General features: G+C 42.1%; 1 protein-coding gene and 2 long non-coding RNA genes across 3 annotated transcripts; 1 reads left to right on the forward strand and 2 right to left on the reverse strand.

Annotated features, from left to right (window-relative positions):
• The first annotated feature begins 9,720 nt into the window (after positions 1-9,720).
• Positions 9,721-10,029, forward strand: LOC119766891. The gene is made up of 3 exons (XR_005277195.1): positions 9,721-9,772; positions 9,828-9,897; positions 9,957-10,029. It is a non-coding gene; the product is annotated as an uncharacterized LOC119766891 (long non-coding RNA).
• Positions 10,030-12,476: 2,447 nt separating this feature from the next.
• On the reverse strand, positions 12,477-12,785 carry LOC119766889. Its single transcript, XR_005277194.1, has 3 exons — positions 12,734-12,785; positions 12,609-12,678; positions 12,477-12,549 (listed from the first exon to the last, which is right to left on the reverse strand). It is a non-coding gene; the product is annotated as an uncharacterized LOC119766889 (long non-coding RNA).
• Positions 12,786-13,198: 413 nt separating this feature from the next.
• LOC119770042 lies at positions 13,199-15,770 on the reverse strand. Its single transcript, XM_038264171.1, has 2 exons — positions 13,491-15,770; positions 13,199-13,360 (listed from the first exon to the last, which is right to left on the reverse strand). The coding sequence occupies exons 1-2, from the start codon at positions 15,768-15,770 to the stop codon at positions 13,199-13,201; spliced, it is 2,442 nt and encodes an 813-aa protein (XP_038120099.1).
• Positions 15,771-25,197: the final 9,427 nt, after the last annotated feature.

A 25,197-nucleotide genomic window follows, 5' to 3' on the forward strand; every position in this document is an offset into this window, starting at 1 on the left:
GATAATAACCAATATTAACGATTTTTCAACCTGTATGAAATAGTGCTCTGGCTGGTGATGAGCAATAGACAGAAAATAGAAAATATACTTTAATTATGACCTAAATTAATGATTTTTCAACTTGTATGAATTAGCGCTCTGGCTGGTGATGAGCAATAGACATGAATTTTAAAATATACTTTGATAATAACCAGTATTAATGATTTTTCAACTTGTATGAATTAGTGCTCTGACTGGTGATGAGCAATAGACAGAAAATTGAAAATATACTTTAATTATGACCTAAATTAATGATTTTTCAACTTGTATGAATTAGTGCTCTAGCTGGTGATGAGCAATAGACATGAATTTGAAAATATACTTTTATAATAACCAATATGATGGATTTTTCAACTTGTATTAATTAGTGCTCTGGCTGGTGATGAGCAATAGACAGAAAATTGAAAATATACTTTAATTATGATTTTTCAACTTGTATCAATTATTGCTCTGGCTGGTGATGAGCAATAGACTTGAATTTGAAAATATACTGACACATTCTCCGGCAATGTACACCTTAGGATGAAATTTTGAAAAGCGTATATGAAGCTTCAAAATCATGGTTTTCATTAATTGATCTTTTCAATATCATTATGTACAGGTTGGTTAAGTTATGCATCAATTCGTGATAAAATCATCGTTTTAAAACATTTTTCTGAAAACTCCTAGTTTTCAGCGAAATAAAATCCAAAAATTATCCTTTTATAGCATTTTGTAGGTTTTTAGATGTACTAAACGAAAATGTCATGGATCTGCAGTTTATCATAAGTTAAGTATTTTTTCAAACTAGTGTAAGTTTACCATTTTATTGCGTTGCAACGTCACGAAAAAGGAACAGTTGTTTATGACAAAAGAAAACTAAACATTCAATCATTTTGATAATTCGGATGCTCTTTGTACTTAGAAAGAGCTTTCAAGTGCAACCTAGAGCGACTAAATTAGTTGTCTAGATCCAAAGTTACAACAGGTTTAAGTTTGCGTTGCAACGTCACGAAAATTTAAATCATATTGGTCAAATGGCACAAAAGGTGTATGCGTAGTTAATTTAGGTCATAATTAAAGTATATTTTCAATTTTCTGTCTATTGCTCATAACCAGCCAGAGCACTAATTCATACAAGTTGAAAAATCATTAATTTAGGTCATAATTAAAGTATATTTTCAATTTTCTGTCTATTGCTCATAATCAGCCAGAGCACTAATTCATACAGGTTGAAAAATCGTTAATATTGGTTATTATCAAAGTATATTTTCAAATTCAAGTCTATTGCTCATCACCAGCCAGAGCACTAATTCATACAGGTTGAAAAATCGTTAATATTGGTTATTATCAAAGTATATTTTCAAATTCATGTCTATTGCTCATCACCAGCTAGAGCACTAATTCATACAAGTTGAAAAATCATTAATTTAGGTCATAATTAAAGTATATTTTCAATTTTCTGTCTATTGCTCATCACCAGTCAGAGCACTAATTCATACAAGTTGAAAAATCATTAATACTGGTTATTATCAAAGTATATTTTAAAATTCATGTCTATTGCTCATCACCAGCCAGAGCGCTAATTCATACAAGTTGAAAAATCATTAATTTAGGTCATAATTAAAGTATATTTTCAATTTTCTGTCTATTGCTCATAATCAGCCAGAGCACTAATTCATACAGGTTGAAAAATCGTTAATATTGGTTATTATCAAAGTATATTTTCAAATTCATGTCTATTGCTCATCACCAGCTAGAGCACTAAATCATACAAGTTGAAAAATCATTAATTTAGGTCATAATTAAAGTATATTTTCAATTTTCTGTCTATTGCTCATCATCAGCCAGAGCACTAATTAATACAAGTTGAAAAATCATTAATATTGTTTATTATCAAAGTATATTTTCAATTTCATGTCTATTGCTTATCACCAGCCAGAGCACTAATGCATACTAGTTAAAAAAATATTAATTTTGTTCATAATAAAAGTATATTTGGAATTGCATGCCTGCAGCTCATCACCTGCTATTGAATATTATTGTTTTTGCCTTTCTTACAAAAGAAAGGTTTAAGGTTTGCTTTTGGAAAAACGCTTTTTTCAGAAATCTAAAAAAAATCGTGCACGGCGAGGATTCGTCCCAGGAAAAAATCCTATTACTAAATTGAAGGTTTAGATGCGCTCTTTCGATTGAATTTTGGCCCGAAACCCGGAACTCAAAGTCTGATTTTTGAGAGCTCTTTTTCTGAAATACATGGCCGATGTCTGTATCCGCTCTTAAAAATTTGTGTCTTCCATCACTGGAAAACCGCTCGTAAAACCCACAATTTTTAAAAGCCAGATCTGTAGCCGTGGGGTCGAAGACGAACATTTTATTTTTCGATTCACAATTTTCGACCAGTAAATGTGGTCAAAGCCATTTTTAGAGGTATTTTTGGACTATTTTACAGATAACACTATCAAATTTAAAGAATTCAGTTTCAAACAAAAAGACATTCGAAAACATGCGCCATAAACTGTTTGGGCCCAAAATTTGAAGCTTTTCCAAAATGTATTTCCAGAGATATAGCGATTTTAGTGTTTTTCGTATTATTTTTACCCTATTTTTCCTATTAAATTTTTGGATTTATACAAAATCATATACTGAACATCAAATTCAAAGTCCCAGCCCATTCTCGATCGAAAGCATTTGGTATGAATTGTATTCGAGTAAAATTAAAATGGCCCAAAAAAATCCAAAATGGCTGCATGTGTAACTAGGCGTGAATGTCAATATTTTGTATTGGAGTTTGTATGGAAATTGAAATAGCACTAAATCTGGCCTTGAAGCACTAAATAGCACTAATTTTTCTCTAAATTTTGACCCCAAAAATCCAAAATGGTGGCATGTGTAACCTGGCGTGAGTGTCAATATTTTGTATGGGAGTTTGTATGGAAATTTGAAGAGCACTAAATCTGCCCTTAGAGCACTAAATAGCACTAATTTTTCTCTAAATTTTGACCCCAAAAATCCAAAATGGCGGCATGTGTAACCTGGCGTGAGTGTCAATATTTTGTATGGGAGTTTGTATGGAAATTTGAAGAGCACTAAATCTGCCCTTGGAGCACTAAATAGCACTAATTATTCTCTAAATATTGACCCCAAAAAATCCAAAATGGCGGCATGTGTAACCTGGCGTGAGTGTCAATATTTTGTATGGGAGTTTGTATGGAAATTTGAAGAGCACTAAATCTGCCCTTGGAGCACTAAATAGCACTAATTATTCTCTAAATATTGGCGCCGGAAAAATCCAAAATGGCGTCATGTGTAACCTGGCGTGAATAGACTGATATAATGTATTTTTTCATGATGTAAATTTGAAAATCATTTAAATTTAAAGTTTAATTTGCTTCACAAGTGACAGCTGAAAAAACAAACAAGTTTGTTGGTTGTTAATGTTTGTTGCGTTTGGTGCGGACGTGTTTTCATGTCCAATGACAAGTTAAATGCTATATTTTAGTGAAAACTAACTTGATAATTTCACCAGTGGCTGCAAGAACTTAGCAACAGTTGAATAACAATGGTTAACGGATGTAATTACCGTACTCCGTGAAAATTCTGGAAGGCTTTTTCAAATTATAATTGAGTGCTTTATCACAGACAAACGGTAAGCATAAATAAAATTTAAAGCAAAACATTTGAGTTGGGACTATGTGGATTTGTGAACAAAGATTTAATCCTTCTCATTTTAAATGTAAACATTTACGGTAGTAAAAGAGATGTGCTGTTTGTTTTCAAATTAACGATGGTCCAAAAACAGGTTTTGCTAAATTTGTTGTAAATTTTCCTTTTGAAATCAAAGGATCTCGATTGTTTACCTAATTAGTTCTAGCATCCTGCTGTTTGCCAACTACTTCTTCAGCAGATTTAACTTCAAAGACGATTCTCAAACCCAGATGCTGGCGACGGTGGCTTGGTCATCCAATGCCGGAAGAGCAGAGCTCGGAATCAACGTACGCGTTCGCCTCCAGTAGGCTAGATGTCCTCCTGGCACGCTTGGCATAGATCACGCAAAACAGGCCGATCAGGTAAACTTACTAGGGGGTACCGATCGATATTGCTGTTCTGGGCGTATTCATGCACCACCACTGGAACGCTAATTTTCTAGCAGGAACTCCTCTCAGGTCTGGGGTTTGATTCCCAGCTGCTTGTGCGGAACCAGTTCTGTGATGGGCTTTTACGGGTCGTTAATTTTTGCTTGCTTAACCAGAAAAAGATTGCATTCACGACATACCCCGCTCAGAATTTTGGCTCGAGCCTCGACTCGATTCAGGCTCGATCGCGAGCCAGATCGACTCGCGGCTCGAGCCAAAATTTTCGGTGGGACCCGGGTGTTTCCGTGAGCGTTTAAGCATATTATCAAAGTTTCACACTTTCAATAAATCACAAAAATGGCACTTTTTCGGAAATTCTGATGAAAATCTCATGAAAACACTCTGTTTAGCTTTTTCTGGAAGCGGACTGTCAAAGTTGTCGGAGTTGGACACGATTATCTTGGCCTACTGATTTTTAACAACTCCGACCTTCATATTTGAAAACACAGCCTTACCCAAAAGTGAGTAAAAGAATTCAAGTCTCAGGATGCCTACAGAGTGGAAGCGGGATGCGAAGTTTTAGTGGAGCACTTCCATTCGAGCAGATTTTGTTTTTTTCTACAATGTATTCCTTAAGAAAACTATCATTTCTACCTCTCGAATCCGGTGATTCGTTGCGTCGCATCACTCGTTCTTTCCACTTTGTAGGCACCCAAAGTTCCTTAGCCTGGGAAACCTTTAGGGAGTGAGCGACCCATCGTTGAATAGGTTATCAAAAGTTTTTTCCAACGAACCCAATAATGGAGCATTTCCATTCGAGCAGTTTTTGCTTTTTTCTATAATGTATTTCTTATGGAGCGAACTGTCAAAAAATGCTCGACTGCGGGTGCTCCATTGAAAGATCTGACAATCCCGTTTTTTTTGGGTGCTAAAACCCTATGTAAATTTTTATGTACAACGGTAAAAAACAAGATTAAAAACCATTTCTGATCACTTTTTTCATTTTAACGCAAAAAAATGACAAGAAAACATTTTTCGATAGATCAACTATGGTCCCTTGGAACGAACTGTCAAGTAGGACCTTTTCTGTCAAGAAGGGCCGTGAAGTAAATTTTTCAAAATTGAAATAAAAATCCATTTTAAATCCTTTGCGGTCGCTTAAAGGGTCATTGTTCTCAGAAAAATAAGCTCTATAGCTGTAATCAATAATATCAATTTTAATATCGTAATCAATTTTGCTACCGTCAGTGGGAGTGACATTGAGTCTGGGGGTGAGATTGGGGCAAAGTATTTTTTTACGGATTTTACCATTTCTCAGGTACTTCTCTATGAAACTAAACTATGTAAAAAGGGTTGCACAAGGGACACTTTAAGATGACTTTGCTAAAAAAATCTCGTTCCTAGAACAAATCCTGTAATTTTAGCAGCTGTCTAAAGTTCAGGTACGTTTTTGGCCAAAAATGAACTCTCGGAAAATCAACTTTTTAAAATTTTTGTTGGAATTGATCAAAGAGTACCCAAATGTTTGAAAATCTCTATTTCAAACATTTTAGCATGTCAATACGATTCCCTCGAACAAGAAACACTAATGGATGACTTGTTTTTACCATATCTTTGTATTTGAGCATCATTTTAGTTTCATTTGTCATTTTATTTTCATTTTTCATTTCAATTTTCAAACGATTGCCATTGTAGGTAGATTCCATCGAATTACACCACATTTTGGGAAAATGTTAGTAAACTATCTAAGAACAATTCTACGATAAAAGATTTTCGATGTTATTTAAATTATTTTTGTTATTAAGAAATTATGAGAAGTGTATCGTTTTTGACCCGTAGTCACCCCTCTGACGGTATATTCAGAAGAGCGCATGGTGATTTAACTCTTCGATGTAGAGAAGATAATCATGATTATTAAATGTTACCATGAATTGTTAAGAGGGACGGTGATTAAAATGATCCAGTCAGTTCGACTCCCAGTTTACCACAAGGAGTAGAAAATAAATAATTTTTCTGACTCAAGTTTTGTAATTTGAGTCAGCAAGAACTGACACAAAACTTGTGTTGACCCACTACAACCAAATAATTTTGAGAAAGCATGGACCAGTTTACCTTTATTGCGTTTATTTCCATCGAAAAGCCAACCCACTGAGAATTTTGGCTCGAGCCTCGACTCGATTCGAGCTCGATCTCGAGCCAGACCGACTCGAGGCTCTAGCCAAAATGTAGCACCCGATTTGAATTGTAAAAATGACAGTTCTCCCATATGTGCTCCATTCTCAGGGGAAGGTTATTTCAAAAAGCTGCGTTTTCAGCATTTTTTCTAGGTTAACATGGTTGAGATTTGAGTTTATAAATGATTTTAACTTGATATGAGTCGACTGTACACAGCGTGTACCGATACCCTAATCCGAACTCCGACAGTTATCAAACCGGTCTATTAAAAGCATGCCAAGTCATTGAGACTGTGCCTGAATGTCAAAATTTGGAAACAAATCAAAACAAAAACAAGGTTTCGATGAAGTTGAAAGTATTTTTTGCGATTTTGGGACAAAGTTCAACGTTAGGTGCAGGAGAAGTCAGCTGAAATCGTAAGTTTTTATTCATTGAGTGTTTTGTCTAGCTTGGAGTTGGAGAGCCTGAGATGCTGCTGAGAAACAAGAAGAAATTGAATAAGGTGATTTGCCTTGAAAGGATCAAGTTTTCGGGATTGACAATAAATCGATTGAACTGTTACCAAAAAGGACAAACAACGATCAACAGACTCAACTTATAGCACCGTCTAGCGAAGTACTGCGAAAGGTACGAAATTGTTAGGCGAAGATATCACCGGAAAGGTCACCAAAAATCTGCAAAAACAACCGTAATTTGATCATTTTTGTTACCAAAATTTCAAGGCCTATCCCGTGCAGTTGTCTCTCACCCCCTCTGCCCGATTCTCCGCATCCTTCCCTCCTTCCGATAGTTAATTGATAAGCGGTAGCTTACATTAGAAAACCATATTTAACTTTCTAGGAATCCTAGTATGGAGTGCTCGCTACCCCGAGAAGTCTTGGCAAGCTCAACTGAGAGGCAGCTGTAACAATAATCAAACCCACGGCAGTCAGGATTGAACAATACCAGCAAGACCGCTGAACATCCTTGGCAAAGGAATTGCCAGGAACGGAAGCGGAACGTGTCGCCGCAGATTGGCACGGTATACTCCTGTGTGCTGTGGTTTTTGATGACCGGATATGAACCGTAAGTTAGAACTTCATAAACAAATTTTTCATACTGAATTACTGTTTCTGACTTATTTGTACTGACTTTCTACTTTATTTAGCAAAAATATATAATTATAGAAACTTGCTTGCTCACTTCTTTGTAAGCTATTATAACTTTTATGCTTCGTTGGATTTTAAGTTCGATGTAGTTTTTATGTTTGTATTTCAAAATGAGTTCTGACATACTGGCATACTCGGCCGTCGCGCACTTCCGACTCGTGGACGGAAAGCGCGTACGCTGTGCATTCGTGTCGAGCAAAACGAAAGTTGCACCATTAGAGCCGCTCTCCATCCCGCGGCTCGAGGCTAACGCAGGTGTACTGGGTGTTCGTTTGCGCAAGTCCATAGTGACCGGCCATTCCCTACCCATCACACGGACTCGTTTTTGGACCGACTCGAAGACGGTTCTCCAATGGATTAGGTCTATGGACCTTCGGCGCTACCGTCCGTATGTGGCCTTTCGAGTAAACGAAATACTGTCCATGTCAGCGGTCGAAGAGTGGGGTACTGCCCATCCCGTTTGAATGTGGCAGATCTCGCCACAAAGTGGGGTAAGCAAGGCCCACCGTTGGATATTGCCAGTCCGTTTTACCAAAGCCAAGAATTCGTATACGATGACCCTTCTGAATGGCCAGAACCCTGCGACGAGATGGTGGAGCTTGCGCCAGAAGAACTAAGGTCGGCATTTGTATTCGCGCACTTCGTTTTGAAGCCATTGGTCAAATGGGAGCGATTCTCAAAGTGGGAGCGGCTTCTTCGTGCCATTGGGTACGTGCATCGCTTTATTGATCGCAAACTGGACCGAGCGAAGAAGCCGTGGACAACCGATTTAACGCGAGAAGAGCTGCAGCAAGCAGAAAGGAGCCTGTGTCGAATAGCACAATCTGATGAATACCCGGACGAAGTTGCTACTTTGAACCAGAATCAACGTGTTCCAGCCGAACAACGGCGACCCTTGGAGAAATCAAGCAACATCGTGAAGCTCTGCCCGATGCTGGACGAAGCATGAGTTCTACGAGTAAAGGGCGCATTCAAGCCGCCGACTTCGTTCCCTACGACGCCAGGCACCCGGTCATCCTTCCCGAGATCATCCAGTGACAGCGTTGCTTTTGGATTACTACCATCGGCGGTTCCAACACGCAAACAATGAGACCGTTGTCAACGAAGTGAGGCAAAAATTCAGCATCTCGAAACTGCGGGTTCAAGTGCGTCTAACACAGAACAACTGTGAATGGTGCAAGGTGTAAAATTCAGCTCCAATCGCTCCGCAAATGGCCCCACTGCCCCGGGCTAGGCTGTCTCCGTTTTTGCGTCCTTTCACATTCACCGGAGTGGATTACTTTGGACCATATTTGATCAAAGTTGGAAGAAGCGTTGCCAAGAGATGGATAGCACTTTTTACGTGTTTGACAATAAGGGCCGTTCATCTGGAGGTCGTTGCGGGTTTGTCAACTGACTCGTTCAAGAAAGCTATGCGGAGATTCATCGCGCGTAGGGGAGCTCCTCAAGAAATCTACTCGGACCGCGGCACGAACTTTATCGGAGCAAGTGGTGAGTTAGCAAAGGAAATCGTTCTTAACATCAACCAGGAGCTGAGCAGCACGTTCACGGATGCTCACACGCAGTGGCGCTTCAATCCCCCGGCAGCACCGCACATGGGAGGCTCGTGGGAACGGATGGTGCGTTCTGTGAAAGTCGCTCTTGGAGCCATACCAACGCAACGAAAGCTAGACAAAGAATCGTTGGTAACCATGCTGACAGAGGCGGAGTACATGGTTAATTCCCGCCCTCTCACGTTCATCCCTCTAGAGAATGCTGATCAAGAATCCCTTACCCCAATCATTTCCTGCTGATGAGCTCGAGCGGCGTGCAACAGCCGGTGAAGGATCCCGTAAGCGAAGGTGCTGCTTTGAAGAACAGCTGGAACCTGATTCAGCACGCATTGGACGAGTTTTGGCGTCGATGGATTAAGGAGTACATGCCGACACTTTCGAGACGGGAGAAATGGTTTGGTGAAACGCGACCGATTAAAGAAGGAGATCTTGTTTTTGTAGTTGACGAGGGAACGAGAAATCGCTGGCAGCGAGGACGAGTAGTGCGGACGCATCCGGGCAAGGACGGGCAGGTTAGACGCGTAGATGTGCGCACAGTCAACGGAGTTCTACCGAATCGTGCAGTCGTTCGATTGGCCCTACTAGACGTAGCTGTTGATGGTGACGCCGAAGAAACACTTCAGGCGACACGTGGGGGAGAATGTTAAGAGCAATCGACACGGGAGCCAACTGTTGAGTACATTAGTTCGATTTGTCACATTTGATAGATGGTCAAGGAACGTCAAGTTCAAATTCGCTCCGTCAGCCTTTTCTGACATCAGTCTATTAGCAATCTCTTCAACGGTAGACGTGTACAATTAAGGTGGACTTATTATTTATAATTTACTTGAATTTATTATAATCGATTGAAATTTCAGCACATCTATTGGGTTGCTTACAAATAAGAGTTCGTTCTGTAGTGGTTAGAATTATAAACGGACACTAAATGTAACTATTCTCTATCTTTCTTAGCCGAGGACGGCCTCTAATAAAAATCTATATTTTAGCTTCGAGCTGAACTGAACTGCAACTAGCGTGTTCTGCTTCCAGGATTAATCCGAGTTCTAATCACCACGTACAGATACAGTACATTATGTAAACAAAAATCTGAAAAGCACTCATCACAAGTGTGTTTCGAAAGTAAAATTGTACTACGTGTCACAAGTGTGCACAGAATTCCCATACAAACTAAAATACACATAAATCAATAGTTTAACCGACTTAATAAGTATATTTTCAAAAACAAAAGATTGCATTGCTTTTAAAAAGTGTGTATTAACAAAAATTTGTGAAAAACAAGACAAATTTTCCACATTTTCCAACAACATGTATGACGTGTCACAAGTGTGCACGATCATTTTGATGATAAATTGGTCTAGGTCACAAGTGTATTGCGATATCCGGGAAACGGAAGCGAGTTCCCAAAATTGGGTTAAAGCATCTTGTAGTGTTTGTTAACTCATTTTCGACCAAAACGGTTCTGTGTCACAAGATAGCACACAGCAGACGAATTCTTAAATAAATTAAAATCCTGTCATTTTTTTCATACATTTTTGTTGGTTCTTCTTCGGTTCTCAAATTTTGAGATTTGTTCAATGATAATTTGCAATGATATCAAAATAGTTTGCCTAAGGATAAACACTTTCAGATTTTATTAGAGAAATAGTAAACATTAACATTTTTATTTACCATATTCAATGATTATTTCAAAATTAGTTGCAACTTTATATAATATTTTTTGTCAGTTTCATTTTTTTTAAATGTGACACATTGATTTTGTTGTATTTGTCAGTGTTTTTCCCGATTTTCAAAAACAGTGGATATTATCTTCAATATTTTTATGTACCTCGCATTTTCTTTCCTAGAAAAATATTATTTAAATCTTCAAAGACATTAACTATAGGGTTAAAAGGTGATTGGGTGTGTACTTTTTTCAGAAAAAACTGGATTATATATGGTCAAATTTGAATCGAAAGGGAACACAGAAAAAAAAATCGGGTAAATTTACATCATTTATGATGTACCAAAAGTGCACGTCATTAATGATGCAAATTTACATCAAATTCATTGTAAATTTAAATGCCATCCGACGTAAATCTGCCGAACAAATGTCTCTACTGAAAAATGTAAATTTCCGATGAAATCGATGTAATTTTACCCAAGCCAAAATTTTTTTTACTCCGTTGAATTTTAAGTTTGATGTAGTTTTTTATGTTTGTATTTCAAAATGAGTTCTGAAAGCTGTTTAAAAAGATTATTTATTTAAAAAAACAATAAGCATAGCTTCTGAAACAGCGGAACAGTACAATGAAACACAAACGCATTAAAATTACATCAGATTTAAAATTCAACGGAGTAAAAAAAATTTTGGCTTGGGTAAAATTACATCGATTTCATCGGAAATTTACATTATTCAGTTCAGATTTACGTCGGATGGCATTTAAATTTACAATGAATTTGATGTAAATTTGCATCATTAATGACGTGCACTTTTGGTACATCATAAATGATGTAAATTTACCCGATTTTTTTTCTGTGTACCCTTTCGATTCAAATTTGACCATATATAATCCAGTTTTTTTTCTGAAAAAAGTACACACAATCACCTTTTAACCCTATAGTTAATATCTTTGAAGTTTTAAATAATATTTTTCTAGGAAAGAAAATGCGAGGTACATAAAATATTGAAGATAATATCCACTGTTTTTGAAAATCGGGAAAACACTGACAAATACAACAAAATCAATGTGTCACATTTAAAAAAAAATGAAACTGACAAAAAATATCATATAAAGTTGCAACTAATTTTGAAATAATCATTGAATATGGTAAATAAAAATGTTAATGTTTACTATTTCTCTACTAAAATCTGAAAGTGTTTATCCTTAGGCAAACTATTTTGATATCATTGCAAATTATCATTGAACAAATTTCAAAATTTGAGAACCGAAGAAGAACCAACAAAAATGTATGAAAAAAATGACAGGATTTTAATTTATTTAAGAATTCGTCTGCTGTGTGCTATCTTGTGACACAGAACCGTTTTGGTCGAAAATGAGTTAACAAACACTACAAGATGCTTTAACCCAATTTTGGGAACTCGCTTCCGTTTCCCGGATATCGCAATACACTTGTGACCTAGACCAATTTATCATCAAAATGATCGTGCACACTTGTGACACGTCATACATGTTGTTGGAAAATGTGGAAAATTTGTCTTGTTTTTCACAAATTTATGTTAATACACACTTTTAAAAAGCAATGCAATCTTTTGTTTTTGAAAATATACTTATTAGGTCGGTTAAACTATTGATTTATGTGTATTTGTAATTTGTTGCTTTATTGGATACGATAACTTGTAGTGTGTACTTTTTGTCAAGTCAAGGAAGGAACTGTAGGAAGGAATTTTTGTATTTTAGTTTGTATGGGAATTCTGTGCACACTTGTGACACGTAGTACAATTTTACTTTCGAAACACACTTGTGATGAGTGCTTTTCAGATTTTTGTTTACATAATGTACTGTATCTGTACGTGGTGATTAGAACTCGGATTAATCCTGGAAGCAGAACACGCTAGTTGCAGTTCAGTTCAGCTCGAAGCTAAAATATAGATTTTTATTAGAGGCCGTCCTCGGCTAAGAAAGATAGAGAATAGTTACATTTAGTGTCCGTTTATAATTCTAACCACTACAGAACGAACTCTTATTTGTAAGCAACCCAATAGATGTGCTGAAATTTCAATCGATTATAATAAATTCAAGTAAATTATAAATAATAAGTCCACCTTAATTGTACACGTCTACCGTTGAAGAGATTGCTAATAGACTGATGTCAGAAAAGGCTGACGGAGCGAATTTGAACTTGACGTTCCTTGACCATCTATCAAATGTGACAAATCGAACTAATGTACTCAACAGTTGGCTCCCGTGTCGACGAGGGATACCTACTGCACCGATTGCTCTTAACATTCTCCCCCACGTGTCGCCTGAAGTGTTTCTTCGGCGTCACCATCAACAGCTACGTCTAGTAGGGCCAATCGAACGACTGCACGATTCGGTAGAACTCCGTTGACTGTGCGCACATCTACGCGTCTAACCTGCCCGTCCTTGCCCGGATGCGTCCGCACTACTCGTCCTCGCTGCCAGCGATTTCTCGTTCCTCGTCAACTACAAAAACAAGATCTCCTTCTTTAATCGGTCGCGTTTCACCAAACCATTTCTCCCGTCTCGAAAGTGTCGGCATGTACTCCTTAATCCATCGACGCCAAAACTCGTCCAATGCGTGCTGAATCAGGTTCCAGCTGTTCTTCAAAGCAGCACCTTCGCTTACGGGATCCTTCACCGGCTGTTGCACGCCGCTCGAGCTCATCAGCAGGAAATGATTGGGGTAAGGGATTCTTGATCAGCATTCTCTAGAGGGATGAACGTGAGAGGGCGGGAATTAACCATGTACTCCGCCTCTGTCAGCATGGTTACCAACGATTCTTTGTCTAGCTTTCGTTGCGTTGGTATGGCTCCAAGAGCGACTTTCACAGAACGCACCATACGTTCCCACGAGCCTCCCATGTGCGGTGCTGCCGGGGGATTGAAGCGCCACTGCGTGTGAGCATCCGTGAACGTGCTGCTCAGCTCCTGGTTGATGTTAAGAACGATTTCCTTTGCTAACTCACCACTTGCTCCGATAAAGTTCGTGCCGCGGTCCGAGTAGATTTCTTGAGGAGCTCCCCTACGCGCGATGAATCTCCGCATAGCTTTCTTGAACGAGTCAGTTGACAAACCCGCAACGACCTCCAGATGAACGGCCCTTATTGTCAAACACGTAAAAGTGCTATCCATCTCTTGGCAACGCTTCTTCCAACTTTGATCAAATATGGTCCAGTAATCCACTCCGGTGAATGTGAAAGGACGCAAAAACGGAGACAGCCTAGCCCGGGGCAGTGGGGCCATTTGCGGAGCGATTGGAGCTGAATTGTACACCTTGCACCATTCACAGTTGTTCTGTGTTAGACGCACTTGAACCCGCAGTTTCGAGATGCTGAATTTTTGCCTCACTTCGTTGACAACGGTCTCATTGTTTGCGTGTTGGAACCGCCGATGGTAGTAATCCAAAAGCAACGCTGTCACTGGATGATCTCGGGGAAGGATGACCGGGTGCCTGGCGTCGTAGGGAACGAAGTCGGCGGCTTGAATGCGCCCTTTTACTCGTAGAACTCCTGCTTCGTCCAGCATCGGGCAGAGCTTCACGATGTTGCTTGATTTCTCCAAGGGTCGCCGTTGTTCGGCTGGAACACGTTGATTCTGGTTCAAAGTAGCAACTTCGTCCGGGTATTCATCAGATTGTGCTATTCGACACAGGCTCCTTTCTGCTTGCTGCAGCTCTTCTCGCGTTAAATCGGTTGTCCACGGCTTCTTCGCTCGGTTCAGTTTGCGATCAATAAAGCGATGCACGTACCCCATGGCACGAAGAAGCCGCTCCCACTTTGAGAATCGCTCCCATTTGACCAATGGCTTCAAAACGAAGTGCGCGAATACAAATGCCGACCTTAGTTCTTCTGGCGCAAGCTCCACCATCTCGTCGCAGGGTTCTGGCCATTCAGAAGGGTCATCGTATACGAATTCTTGGCTTTGGTAAAACGGACTGGCGATATCCAACGGTGGGCCTTGCTTACCCCACTTTTTGGCGAGATCTGCCACATTCAAACGGGATGGGCAGTACCCCCACTCTTCGACCGCTGACATGGACAGTATTTCGTTTACTCGAAAGGCCACATACGGACGGTAGCGCCGAAGGTCCATGGACCTAATCCATTGGAGAACCGTCTTCGAGTCGGTCCAAAAACGAGTCCGTGTGATGGGTAGGGAATGGCCGGTCACTATGGACTTGCGCAAACGAACACCCAGTACACCTGCGTTAGCCTCGAGCCGCGGGATGGAGAGCGGCTCTAATGGTGCAACTTTCGTTTTGCTCGACACGAATGCACAGCGTACGCGCTTTCGGAAGTGCGCGACGGCCGAGTATGCCGATTCACTTGCATCGACGAAGACGTGAAGTTCCAGTGACCGCAGGCTGTCAGGGTGGTAACCAGGGAAGTAGCAACGGGGTATTTTCAGATCTTCTATCTTCGGAAGGAGCGCAATCCACTGTCTCCAACGCTGGAACAGTTCGTCTGGAATTTTTTGCTTCCAGTCCACGCGTGATCGCCAGACGTCCTGGAGGATAATCTTGCCGTGTACGATGAATGCTGCTAAGAATCCGGTCGGGTCGTAAATGCTCATTACGATGCTCAGTGCCTGTTGCTTCGTAGGGATCTCCTCTCCAGTCAGCAACTTTGCGTGGTCTCTCCGGAAGTTCAAGCGAAACGTAAACACGTCCTCATCCGGCACCCAAACCATACCCAGTAACCGCTCGAAACCGCAATCTTTGTCCATCACGAACCGCTTAACTGTAGTTGGGTTGACTGTACCGATTTTCTGCAACACCGAGTCGTCGTTGGAGACCCAGTTCCGGATGTGAAACCCAGCTTTAGCGTGAACATCAGCAACCTCAAGCGCAATTGCCGCTGCTTCTTCGGCGGTGTCGACACTATCCAGGTAATCCTCGACGTAATGCTTGGTCCGGATTGCGTCAGCTGCCCTGGGGAACTCGGCTTCGTGCTCGGTGGCGTTGAGATTCTTAACATACTGGGAGTGAGCGGGGGAGCAACTAGCGCCGAAAATGGCGACGTCGGTCACCATAGTTTCGAGCGGTTTCTCTGGGGAGTCCCGCCAGTAGAAAAGTTGAGCGCTTCGATCTGCTTCACGGATGAGGACTTGATGGAACATGGCCTCGATGTCACCTCCGATTGCCACTTGCCGCTCTCGAAATTTAAACAGCACTGACATAAGAGGAGAAAGTAAGTCTGGACCTTTCAGGAGCATCGAGTTTAGGGAAACACCTTCAACCTTTGCGGCTGCGTCCCAGATAAGACGAACTTTTCCCGGTTTGTTTGGGTTGATGACCGACCCCAAGTGGTAGGTACCAGGTTCGGCGCGGGTCAAACCTTCTCAACTCTTCGGCAGTCGCTTTGTGGGCAAATCCTTTCTGCTGGAAATCGGCGATCTGCTTTCGAACGTTGTCGTACAGCGTTTGATCCCGAAGCAACCGTTTTTCGAGGCATCTCATCCGTTTTTCGGCCATTGCTCTACTGTCCGGAAACTCGATGTAATCCTGCTTCCACAGAAGTCCGGTTTCAAATCGGCCGGTTAAAGTCCGCTTGGTGGTCTCCGCCAAGATTTTATTCGCTCGTTGTTCGTCTGGACTTTCGGCACTTCCGGTGGCTCCTATCCCGATGCTTTCAACAGCGAAAAAGCTCCGAACATATTCGTGAAGATCAACACCTGGCGAGCTTCCATCGATGTGCATTTGTCGGTGTAGAAAGGGCGCTTCTCTCCCGGGCATCGATCTGTAGACGGCCAAGCCAAGGCGGGTTTTCGTGACGATTGGTTCACCTTCTCTGCCTTCTCGTAACTTCAGCGGGGCCATCAGGTGGAGGTTGTTTAGACCAATCAGTACGCCAGGAACCGCGGATTTCATGTTCTGCATGGGAGATTTCGCAGGTAGGCGTACTTGGCCACCATCATCCCAAAATCCATCGACTGTTCCGGCAAGCCGAGCTCGTCGACGGTGTAAACCGCCTTTGCCATGAGTCGCTTCATGTGGCTAGCCCCGGAGATTTCTAAATCGACCAGTTGCGTGTTCGAGATGTTTTTCTTTATGCCGCTGGTCCAGTGGAGGCAAAGAGAAGCGTCCTCTCCCACAATACCCAGTTGGTTAATAATGGATTTCTCTACCAGCGTCACAGAGGATCCGTCGTCTAGGAAGGCAAAGGTGTCAACTCGTCCGCTCGTCCCGTATAGCGTGACTGGCAACATGCGGAAAAGGGTCGTTGTGGCCGGCTGACGATGAATCGTGACCGTAGCCTGTGTCGTAGCATTGGTAGACTCAGCCGCTTTGTGCTCCACTGACGGCGGGTCGTAGTGCAGTAGTCGGTGGTGTCTTTTTTGACAACCATTTACACCGCAAGCTTCTACTTTGCACGGCCAACGGGAATGAAGAGTCAAACAGCGTCGGCACAATTTCTTTTCTTTCACCACCTTCCAGCGATCGTCCAAGCTCAACCTTTGGAAATGACCGCAGTCTCGCGTCAGGTGACCGTCGACTCCGCATGCCGGGCATGCTCTAAACGAGCGTTCCTTCGAAGGCTCTCTGCTCTCACCGTCACTGGACTCGCCTTCTTGTTCGGCGTGCGCGTTAACGAACGCCTTTTCTTTCGATTTTGGACGGTCGTCTCGTACAGTTCTAGGGGGTGTAGACAAGAGTGTAACTCCGCTCGTAGCCGTCGCAATTTGTGACATGTAAATACCAAAGGCATTCAAGTCAACTTCCGGCAGCTGATGCTGATACAAGACCCAGTTAAACTTTACGTTGTCGGGGAGCTTTTCAACCAGCTCGCACAGAAGGGTCGGATTGGAAAGGTGTTTTTCCATGCCGATAGCTCGCAGGTGTCCGCACAGGTTCTGTACAACCAATTCAAACGTTACCAGAGAATCGAGTTTGTTTGCTTTCGGGGCCGGTGTAGCTCGAACTTTAGCGATCAGGTTGTGCACTATCTGTTCCGGTCGACCGTAAAGGAGTCGCAACGACGACAACAGCTCAGGTACCGTTGACGGATCCAATAACAAACTGCTTACCATCTCTCTCGCATAACCCTTGATTGCCCGGTCCAGACGGAGCAGATTCTCGGAATCAGTAAAGCCACAAGTTTGAGTTGAGTGGTTGTATTTACTGATGAACAGTGGCCACTCTGCCGGATCCCCGAAGAAGTCTGGCAAGTCTTTGGACACTACTTGACGCGCAGCCAGCTGTTGAGCTGTGATCACAGGCGCGGGCGGCGGAGACGCAGTTCGTGACAGATTGGGTGGCACCGGATTCGATCGCCGCGTAGAGAAGCTAGGTGGTTCCGCAGTTGACACAGATAATCTTGAGCGTCCGCCGCAGGGGCTTCTGATGTTGAAATCTATCGGGTTCGGAAAGTCACCACTCCTTCCCGAAATAGACGGCAAGCTGTTGTGGGCACCGGGCGGTGGAAATTGTTTCGTGGCGTTGTCGTCACGCGATTTCTGCAGCTTCAACAGTTCACGGTCGTACCAATTTCCCGGAGGATTCTGATCGCTCTCGTTCCCGTGCTGCTGAAGTTTTAACGCCTCAATCTGCTCGTTCAGCTCCTGCTGGACCTCCTCAAAACACTTCTGTTGGTATTCGTTTTCAGCTGCTGCACGGTTTTTCTGCTTGATAAGCTCCTGTTTCTCGTAGATTGGTGCGCTGGAAGTGGGGACGCGAAGTCGTGATTATGCAGGTTATTTTTTTTGTGTGCTGGTAATCGAATAATAGCATCATTGGTGCGCTGGAAGTGGGGACGCGAAGTCGTGATTATGCAGGTTATTTTTTTTTGTGTGCTGGTAATCGAATAATAGCATCATTGGTCCGCTGGAAGTGGGGACGCGAAGTCGTGATTATGCAGGTTAATTTTTTTTTGTGTGCTGGTAATCGAATAATAGCATCATTGGTGCGCTGCAAGTGATTATGCAGGTTAATTTTTTTGGTGTGCTTTTGTGTCTTTATTCGTTTGGGGTGAGTGATTGTGGTAATCGAATTATAGCATCATTGGTGCGCTGGAAGTGGGGACGCGAAGTCATGATTATGCAGGTTATTTTTTTTGTGTGCTGGTAATCGAATAATAGCATCATTGGTGCGCTGGAAGTGGGGACGCGAAGTCGTGATTATGCAGGTTATTTTTTTTTGTGTGCTGGTAATCGAATAATAGCATCATTGGTGCGCTGGAAGTGGGGACGCGAAGTCGTGATTATGCAGGTTAATTTTTTTTGTGTGCTGGTAATCGAATAATAGCATCATTGGTGCGCTGGAAGTGGGGACGCGAAGTCGTGATTATGCAGGTTAATTTTTTGTGTGTGCTGGTAATCGAATAATAGCATCATTGGTGCGCTGGAAGTGGGGACGCGAAGTCGTGATTATGCAGGTTAATTTTTTTTTGTGTGCTGGTAATCGAATAATAGCATCATTGGTGCGCTGGAAGTGGGGACGCGAAGTCGTGATTATGCAGGTTAATTTTTTTTGTGTGCTGGTAATCGAAAAATAGCATCATTGGTGCGCTGGAAGTGGGGACGCGAAGTCGTAATTATGCAGGTTAATTTTTTTTTGTGTGCTGGTAATCGGATAATAGCATCATTGGTGCGCTGGAAGTGGGGACGCGAAGTCGTGATTATGCAGGTTATTTTTTTGTGTGTGCTGGTAATCGAATAATAGCATCATTGGTGCGCTGGAAGTGGGGACGCGAAGTCGTGATTATGCAGGTTATTTTTTTGTGTGTGCTGGTAATCGAATAATAGCATCATTGGTGCGCTGGAAGTGGGGACGCGAAGTCGTGATTATGCAGGTTAATTTTTTTGTGTGCTGGTAATCGAATAATAGCATCATTGGTGCGCTGGAAGTGGGGACGAGAAGTCGTGATTATGCAGGTTAATTTTTTTTTGTGTGCTGGTAATCGAATAATAGCATCATTGGTGCGCTGGAAGTGGGGACGCGAAGTCGTGATTATGCAGGTTAATTTTTTTTGTGTGCTGGTAATCGAATAATGGCATCATTGGTGCGCTGGAAGTGGGGACGCGAAGTCGTGATTATGCAGGTTAATTTTTTTTGTGTGCTGGTAATCGAATAATAGCATCATTGGTGCGCTGGAAGTGGGGACGCGAAGTCGTGATTATGCAGGTTAATTTTTTTGTGTGCTGGTAATCGAATAATAGCATCATTGGTGCGCTGGAAGTGGGGACGCGAAGTCGTAATTATGCAGGTTAATTTTTTTTTGTGTGCTGGTAATCGAATAATAGCATCATTGGTGCGCTGGAAGTGGGGACGCGAAGTCGTGATTATGCAGGTTAATTTTTTTGGTGTGCTTTTGTGTCTTTATTCGTTTGGGGTGAGTGATTGTGGTAATCGAATAATAGCATGCCTTACTGAATTATTTGTGTCTTGAGCGTAATATTCGTTGAGTGATTGGTGTTTTTTGTGATCTTAATTAATTGTTTTGTGATTTTCAAAGCCCTTCCTATATCATCGTTGATCGGAAGGCACGGCGTCGGGTGAATTGTGTATAATTTTTTTCGATTAGGGTTTTATTTTTTATGGTGAAAAAGCCATTTCTATATAATGATCGAAAGACGCACTGACATTTTGGAATAATTAATAGTGGAGTGAAATAATTGTGAGTGAGTGATTTTGTGTGTTAACCAGAAAGACCTTCCCATAGCGTCGTTGCTCGGAAGGCTCGCTGACGGGTCTGTTATGAAAGTCCTCCCCATAGCATCGTAGCTCGGGAGGCATCGAAAAGCCAATACCTTATCCTACTAACCCAAAAAAATATTAATCACGTGATGCTTGAAGGAGATGCCGTTTCGTTTCACTTCGCCAGGTTTCGTAAGCCGACGCAGGTAAAAAGAGTTTACCAATAGCACCTTTCGGGAATGGTTTATCCAGGAGCGTTTTCTTGGTACCCAGAACAGATTGATTGTCCACTGGCGGTATCCCGGGTAGTTTCGGAAAATTAGAAACGCCGAAAGCAGCCTCCGATGACTGTTTGCGATCTTTCGGGACGGCGCCGAGTTCCTTGGTCAGGGGCGTTGAAGTTCGCCCTGCGTTAAGCTGGTTCACCGGATTTCCATACAGTTTGTTAATAGACTCGGTAGGGTCGGTCATCGGTTTGTCGATGCCATGGCCGGAATTCTCGGCCATTCCTTGGTCCATTATCCAATCTTGGACTCTGTCCGTGGTCGTCCGGCTACAACGACCGCTGCTACGGGACTTGGCGTCTCCCTTCTGGCTCAACAGTTCATGTCTTTTGGCCATCAAATGTTTCTTGCGTTCTAAAAACCGTGACATCTGATCCTCTAGTTGTAACTCTTCTTCTACTCTTCGCAGTTCCGCGGAAATCTGCGAGCTGCGCACGCTCACACTCGATGCAGAACGCACTGATGGGGTATTTCTTGCCGGGCGTAACTGGGCGCAGGTCTTGCAAACGAACGGCTTCAGGTACACCGTATCTATTGTGACTCCTGCGCACAAAAAGTGGTAGTAGATTTGGCACTGGCCGCATTGCACCATATACATCTCGGCGTTGTTCGGACGGACGCAACTCCCGCAATCAATATCATCTCCGCCCTCGATGTCAACTGTTGAGGCTTCAAAGGCTGCGAGCCGAGCTGCGGGCTCGCCTGCAGCGTCAACACTTTGGAGGTTAATTCCTGCTTGCTGCTGTAATTGCTGAGCGGCTCTCGTTTGCGAACGAGTTTGACGGGTGTTGGGACGCTGATTCATGATTTATTCCGATCAAATGTATGATTTGCGGTAAATCTTCGAGTTTTCTGTACGTGGTGATTAGAACTCGGATTAATCCTGGAAGCAGAACACGCTAGTTGCAGTTCAGTTCAGCTCGAAGCTAAAATATAGATTTTTATTAGAGGCCGTCCTCGGCAAAGAAAGATAGAGAATAGTTACATTTAGTGTCCGTTTATAATTCTAACCACTACAGAACAAATTCTTATTTGTAAGCAACCCAATAGATGTGCTGAAATTTCAATCGATTATAATAAATTCAAGTAAATTATAAATAATAAGTCCACCTTAATTGTACACGTCTACCGTTGAAGAGATTGCTAATAGACTGATGTCAGAAAAGGCTGACGGAGCGAATTTGAACTTGACGTTCCTTGACCATCTATTGTGAAAGCAGACAAAAATCGAAATACGAGCGCAACCTGTCAAAGCCTGTTGCGCCACAGGCTGATGTACACGCTTACGATAAACCGCTCCATTTTTGTATGGCGCAACAGATTGTTTTGCGCAACAGAAGAGATGCGCACTTCGGTTTGGTGGAAGCTGCATAATATCAAATGTGACAAATCGAACTAATGTACTCAACAGTTGGCTCCCGTGTCGACGAGGGATACCTACTGCACCGATTGCTCTTAACAGTATCTTTTAACTGGTGTAACCAAATTAGGAGCGTTTGTTTAGCGATATTATACCAACCGATTGCTTCAAAAGTTTGACTCTATCATTCATAGTTTTGAAAATATTTATCATCAAACTTTGAAAATCGATTTTCTCGAATGGTATTAACACTTAAACTCCCATGAAGAAAATTATCCCGCGGACTACCAAGCTCGCGAAAAAAGTCGGAAGTCAAACTTTGACAAGCTGTATCTCGGCTCCCCTTGGACGGATTTTCAAAATTCAAAATGTAAAAGATGCGGACAGATGTCTAGATAATTTTTTTTGAAAAGTCAAAAAATATGCATTTACCCTAAGTTATGTAAGAATCAATGAAACAACTTTTTTTTTTAAAAAGTCGGAAGTCGATTTTGATCAGCTATATCTTCGCTCCTTGAGGGCGGATTTTCAAAATTCAGAAGAATTCAGAAGATATGGACAGATGTCCAAATGGTGTTCCTTATATGAAAAGTCAAAAATAGAGCCATTTACTCTAAGTTATGGGCGAACCAATAAAGAAACTTTTTTTCAACTCATTTCTTGACAGAAGATTGAAATATTATGTGATAATATTTATTAGATTCATATCACAGTGAAAGTGTAAACTTATTCATGATACTCACGACCAATTCTGGACCGATGCGGCGAATTTGAGACCGGTTCCAGGTTTCTCGGTGAAACCCGGTATACGGGAACATATGGTGTTTTTCGGGGAATATATTTTTCCTGCCGGTATGAGTATCCTAGTACAGAATTTTCGAAATCAAACTCATCCATGATGCTCAAGACCACTCTTGGAACGATCTGGCCACTTTGGGACCGGTTCCAGGTTCCCTGGTGTAACCCGGAGTATGGGAAGATAAGAGATTATTCGTGGATTTTTTTTTTCCTGCCAGCATGAATATCCTAGTACAAAATTTTCGAAATCTAACTCATTCATGATGCTGAAGACCATTTTGGAACGATCTGGCCACTTTGGAACCGGTTCCAGGTTCCCTGGTATAATCCGTAGTTCGGGAAGATAAGAGATTATTCGTGGAATATTTTTTTTTCCTGCCAGTATGACTATCCTAGTACATAATTTTCGAAATCAAACTCATTCATGATAATGAAGACCAATTCTGGACCGATGTGGCCACTTCGGAACCGGTTCCAGGGTCCCCGGAGAAATCCGGAGTACGGGAAGAATTGGTGTTGTTCGGGGAATATATTTTCCCTGCCAGTATGAGTATCTTAGTACATAATTTTCGAAATCAAACTCATTCATGTTACTGAAGACCAATTCTGGACTGATGTGGCCACTTTGGAACCGGTTCCAGGGTCCCCGGAGAAATCCGGAGTACGGGAAGAATTGGTGTTGTTCGGGGAATATATTTTCCCTGCCAGTATGAGTATCTTAGTACATAATTTTCGAAATCAAACTCATTCATGATACTGAAGACCAATTCTGGACCGATGTGGCCACTTTGGAACCGGTTCCAGGGTCCCCGGAGAAATCCGGAGTACGGGAAGAATTGGTGTTGTTCGGGGAATATATTTTCCCTGCCAGTATGAGTATCTTAGTACATAATTTTCGAAATCAAACTCATTCATGATACTGAAGACCAATTCTGGGCCGATGTGGCCACTTTGGAACCGGTTCCAGGGTTCCCGGAGAAATCTGGAGTACGGGAAGAATTGGTGTTGTTCGGGGAATATATTTTCCCTGCCAGTATGAGTATCTTAGTACAGAATTTTCGAAATCAAACTCATTCATGATACTGAAGACCAATTCTGGACCGATGTGGCCACTTTGCAACCGGTTCCAGGGTCCCCGGAGAAATCTGGAGTACGGGAAGAATTGGTGTTGTTCGGGGAATATATTTTCCCTGCCAGTATGAGTATCTTAGTACAGAATTTTCGAAATCAAACTTATTCATGATACTGAAGACCAATTCTGGCCCGATGTGGCCACTTTGGAACCGGTTTCAGGGTTCCCGGAGAAATCCGGAGTACGGGAAGAATTGGTGTTGTTCGGGGAATATATTTTCCCTGCCAGTATGAGTATCATAGTACATAATTTTCGAAATCAAACTCATTCATGATACTGAAGACCAATTCTGGACCGATGTGGCCACTTTGGAACCGGTTCCAGGGTTCCCGGAGAAATCTGGAGTACGGGAAGAATTGGTGTTGTTCGGGGAATATATTTTCCCTGCCAGTATGAGTATCTTAGTACATAATTTTCGAAATCAAACTCATTCATGATACTGAAGACCAATTCTGGACCGATGTGGCCACTTTGGAACCGGTTCCAGGGTCCCCGGAGAAATCCGGAGTACGGGAAGAATTGGTGTTGTTCGGGGAATATATTTTCCCTGCCAGTATGAGTATCTTAGTACATAATTTTCGAAATCAAACTCATTCATGATACTGAAGACCAATTCTGGACCGATGTGGCCACTTTGGAACCGGTTCCAGGGTTCCCGGAGAAATCTGGAGTACGGGAAGAATTGGTGTTGTTCGGGGAATATATTTTCCCTGCCAGTATGAGTATCTTAGTACAGAATTTTCGAAATCAAACTCATTCATGATACTGAAGACCAATTCTGGACCGATGTGGCCACTTTGCAACCGGTTCCAGGGTCCCCGGAGAAATCTGGAGTACGGGAAGAATTGGTGTTGTTCGGGGAATATATTTTCCCTGCCAGTATGAGTATCTTAGTACAGAATTTTCGAAATCAAACTCATTCATGATACTGAAGACCAATTCTGGACCGATGTGGCCACTTTGGAACCGGTTTCAGGGTTCCCGGAGAAATCCGGAGTACGGGAAGAATTGGTGTTGTTCGGGGAATATATTTTCCCTGCCAGTATGAGTATCATAGTACATAATTTTCGAAATCAAACTCATTCATGATACTGAAGACCAATTCTGGAAAGATCTGGCCACTTTGGAACCAGTTCCAGGGTTCCCGGAGAAATCCGGAGTACGGGAACATATGGTGTTGTTCGAGGAATATTTTTTTCCTGCCAGTATGAGTATCCTAGAACAGAATTTTCGAAATCAAACTTATTCATGATGCTCAAGACCACTCTTGGAACGATCTGGCCACTTTGGGACCGGTTCCAGGTTCCCTGGTATAACCCGGAGTACGGGAAGATAAG

Source organism: Culex quinquefasciatus, chromosome 1, assembly GCF_015732765.1.
Source record: "Culex quinquefasciatus strain JHB chromosome 1, VPISU_Cqui_1.0_pri_paternal, whole genome shotgun sequence".
Taxonomy (NCBI): Eukaryota; Metazoa; Arthropoda; class Insecta; order Diptera; family Culicidae; genus Culex; species Culex quinquefasciatus.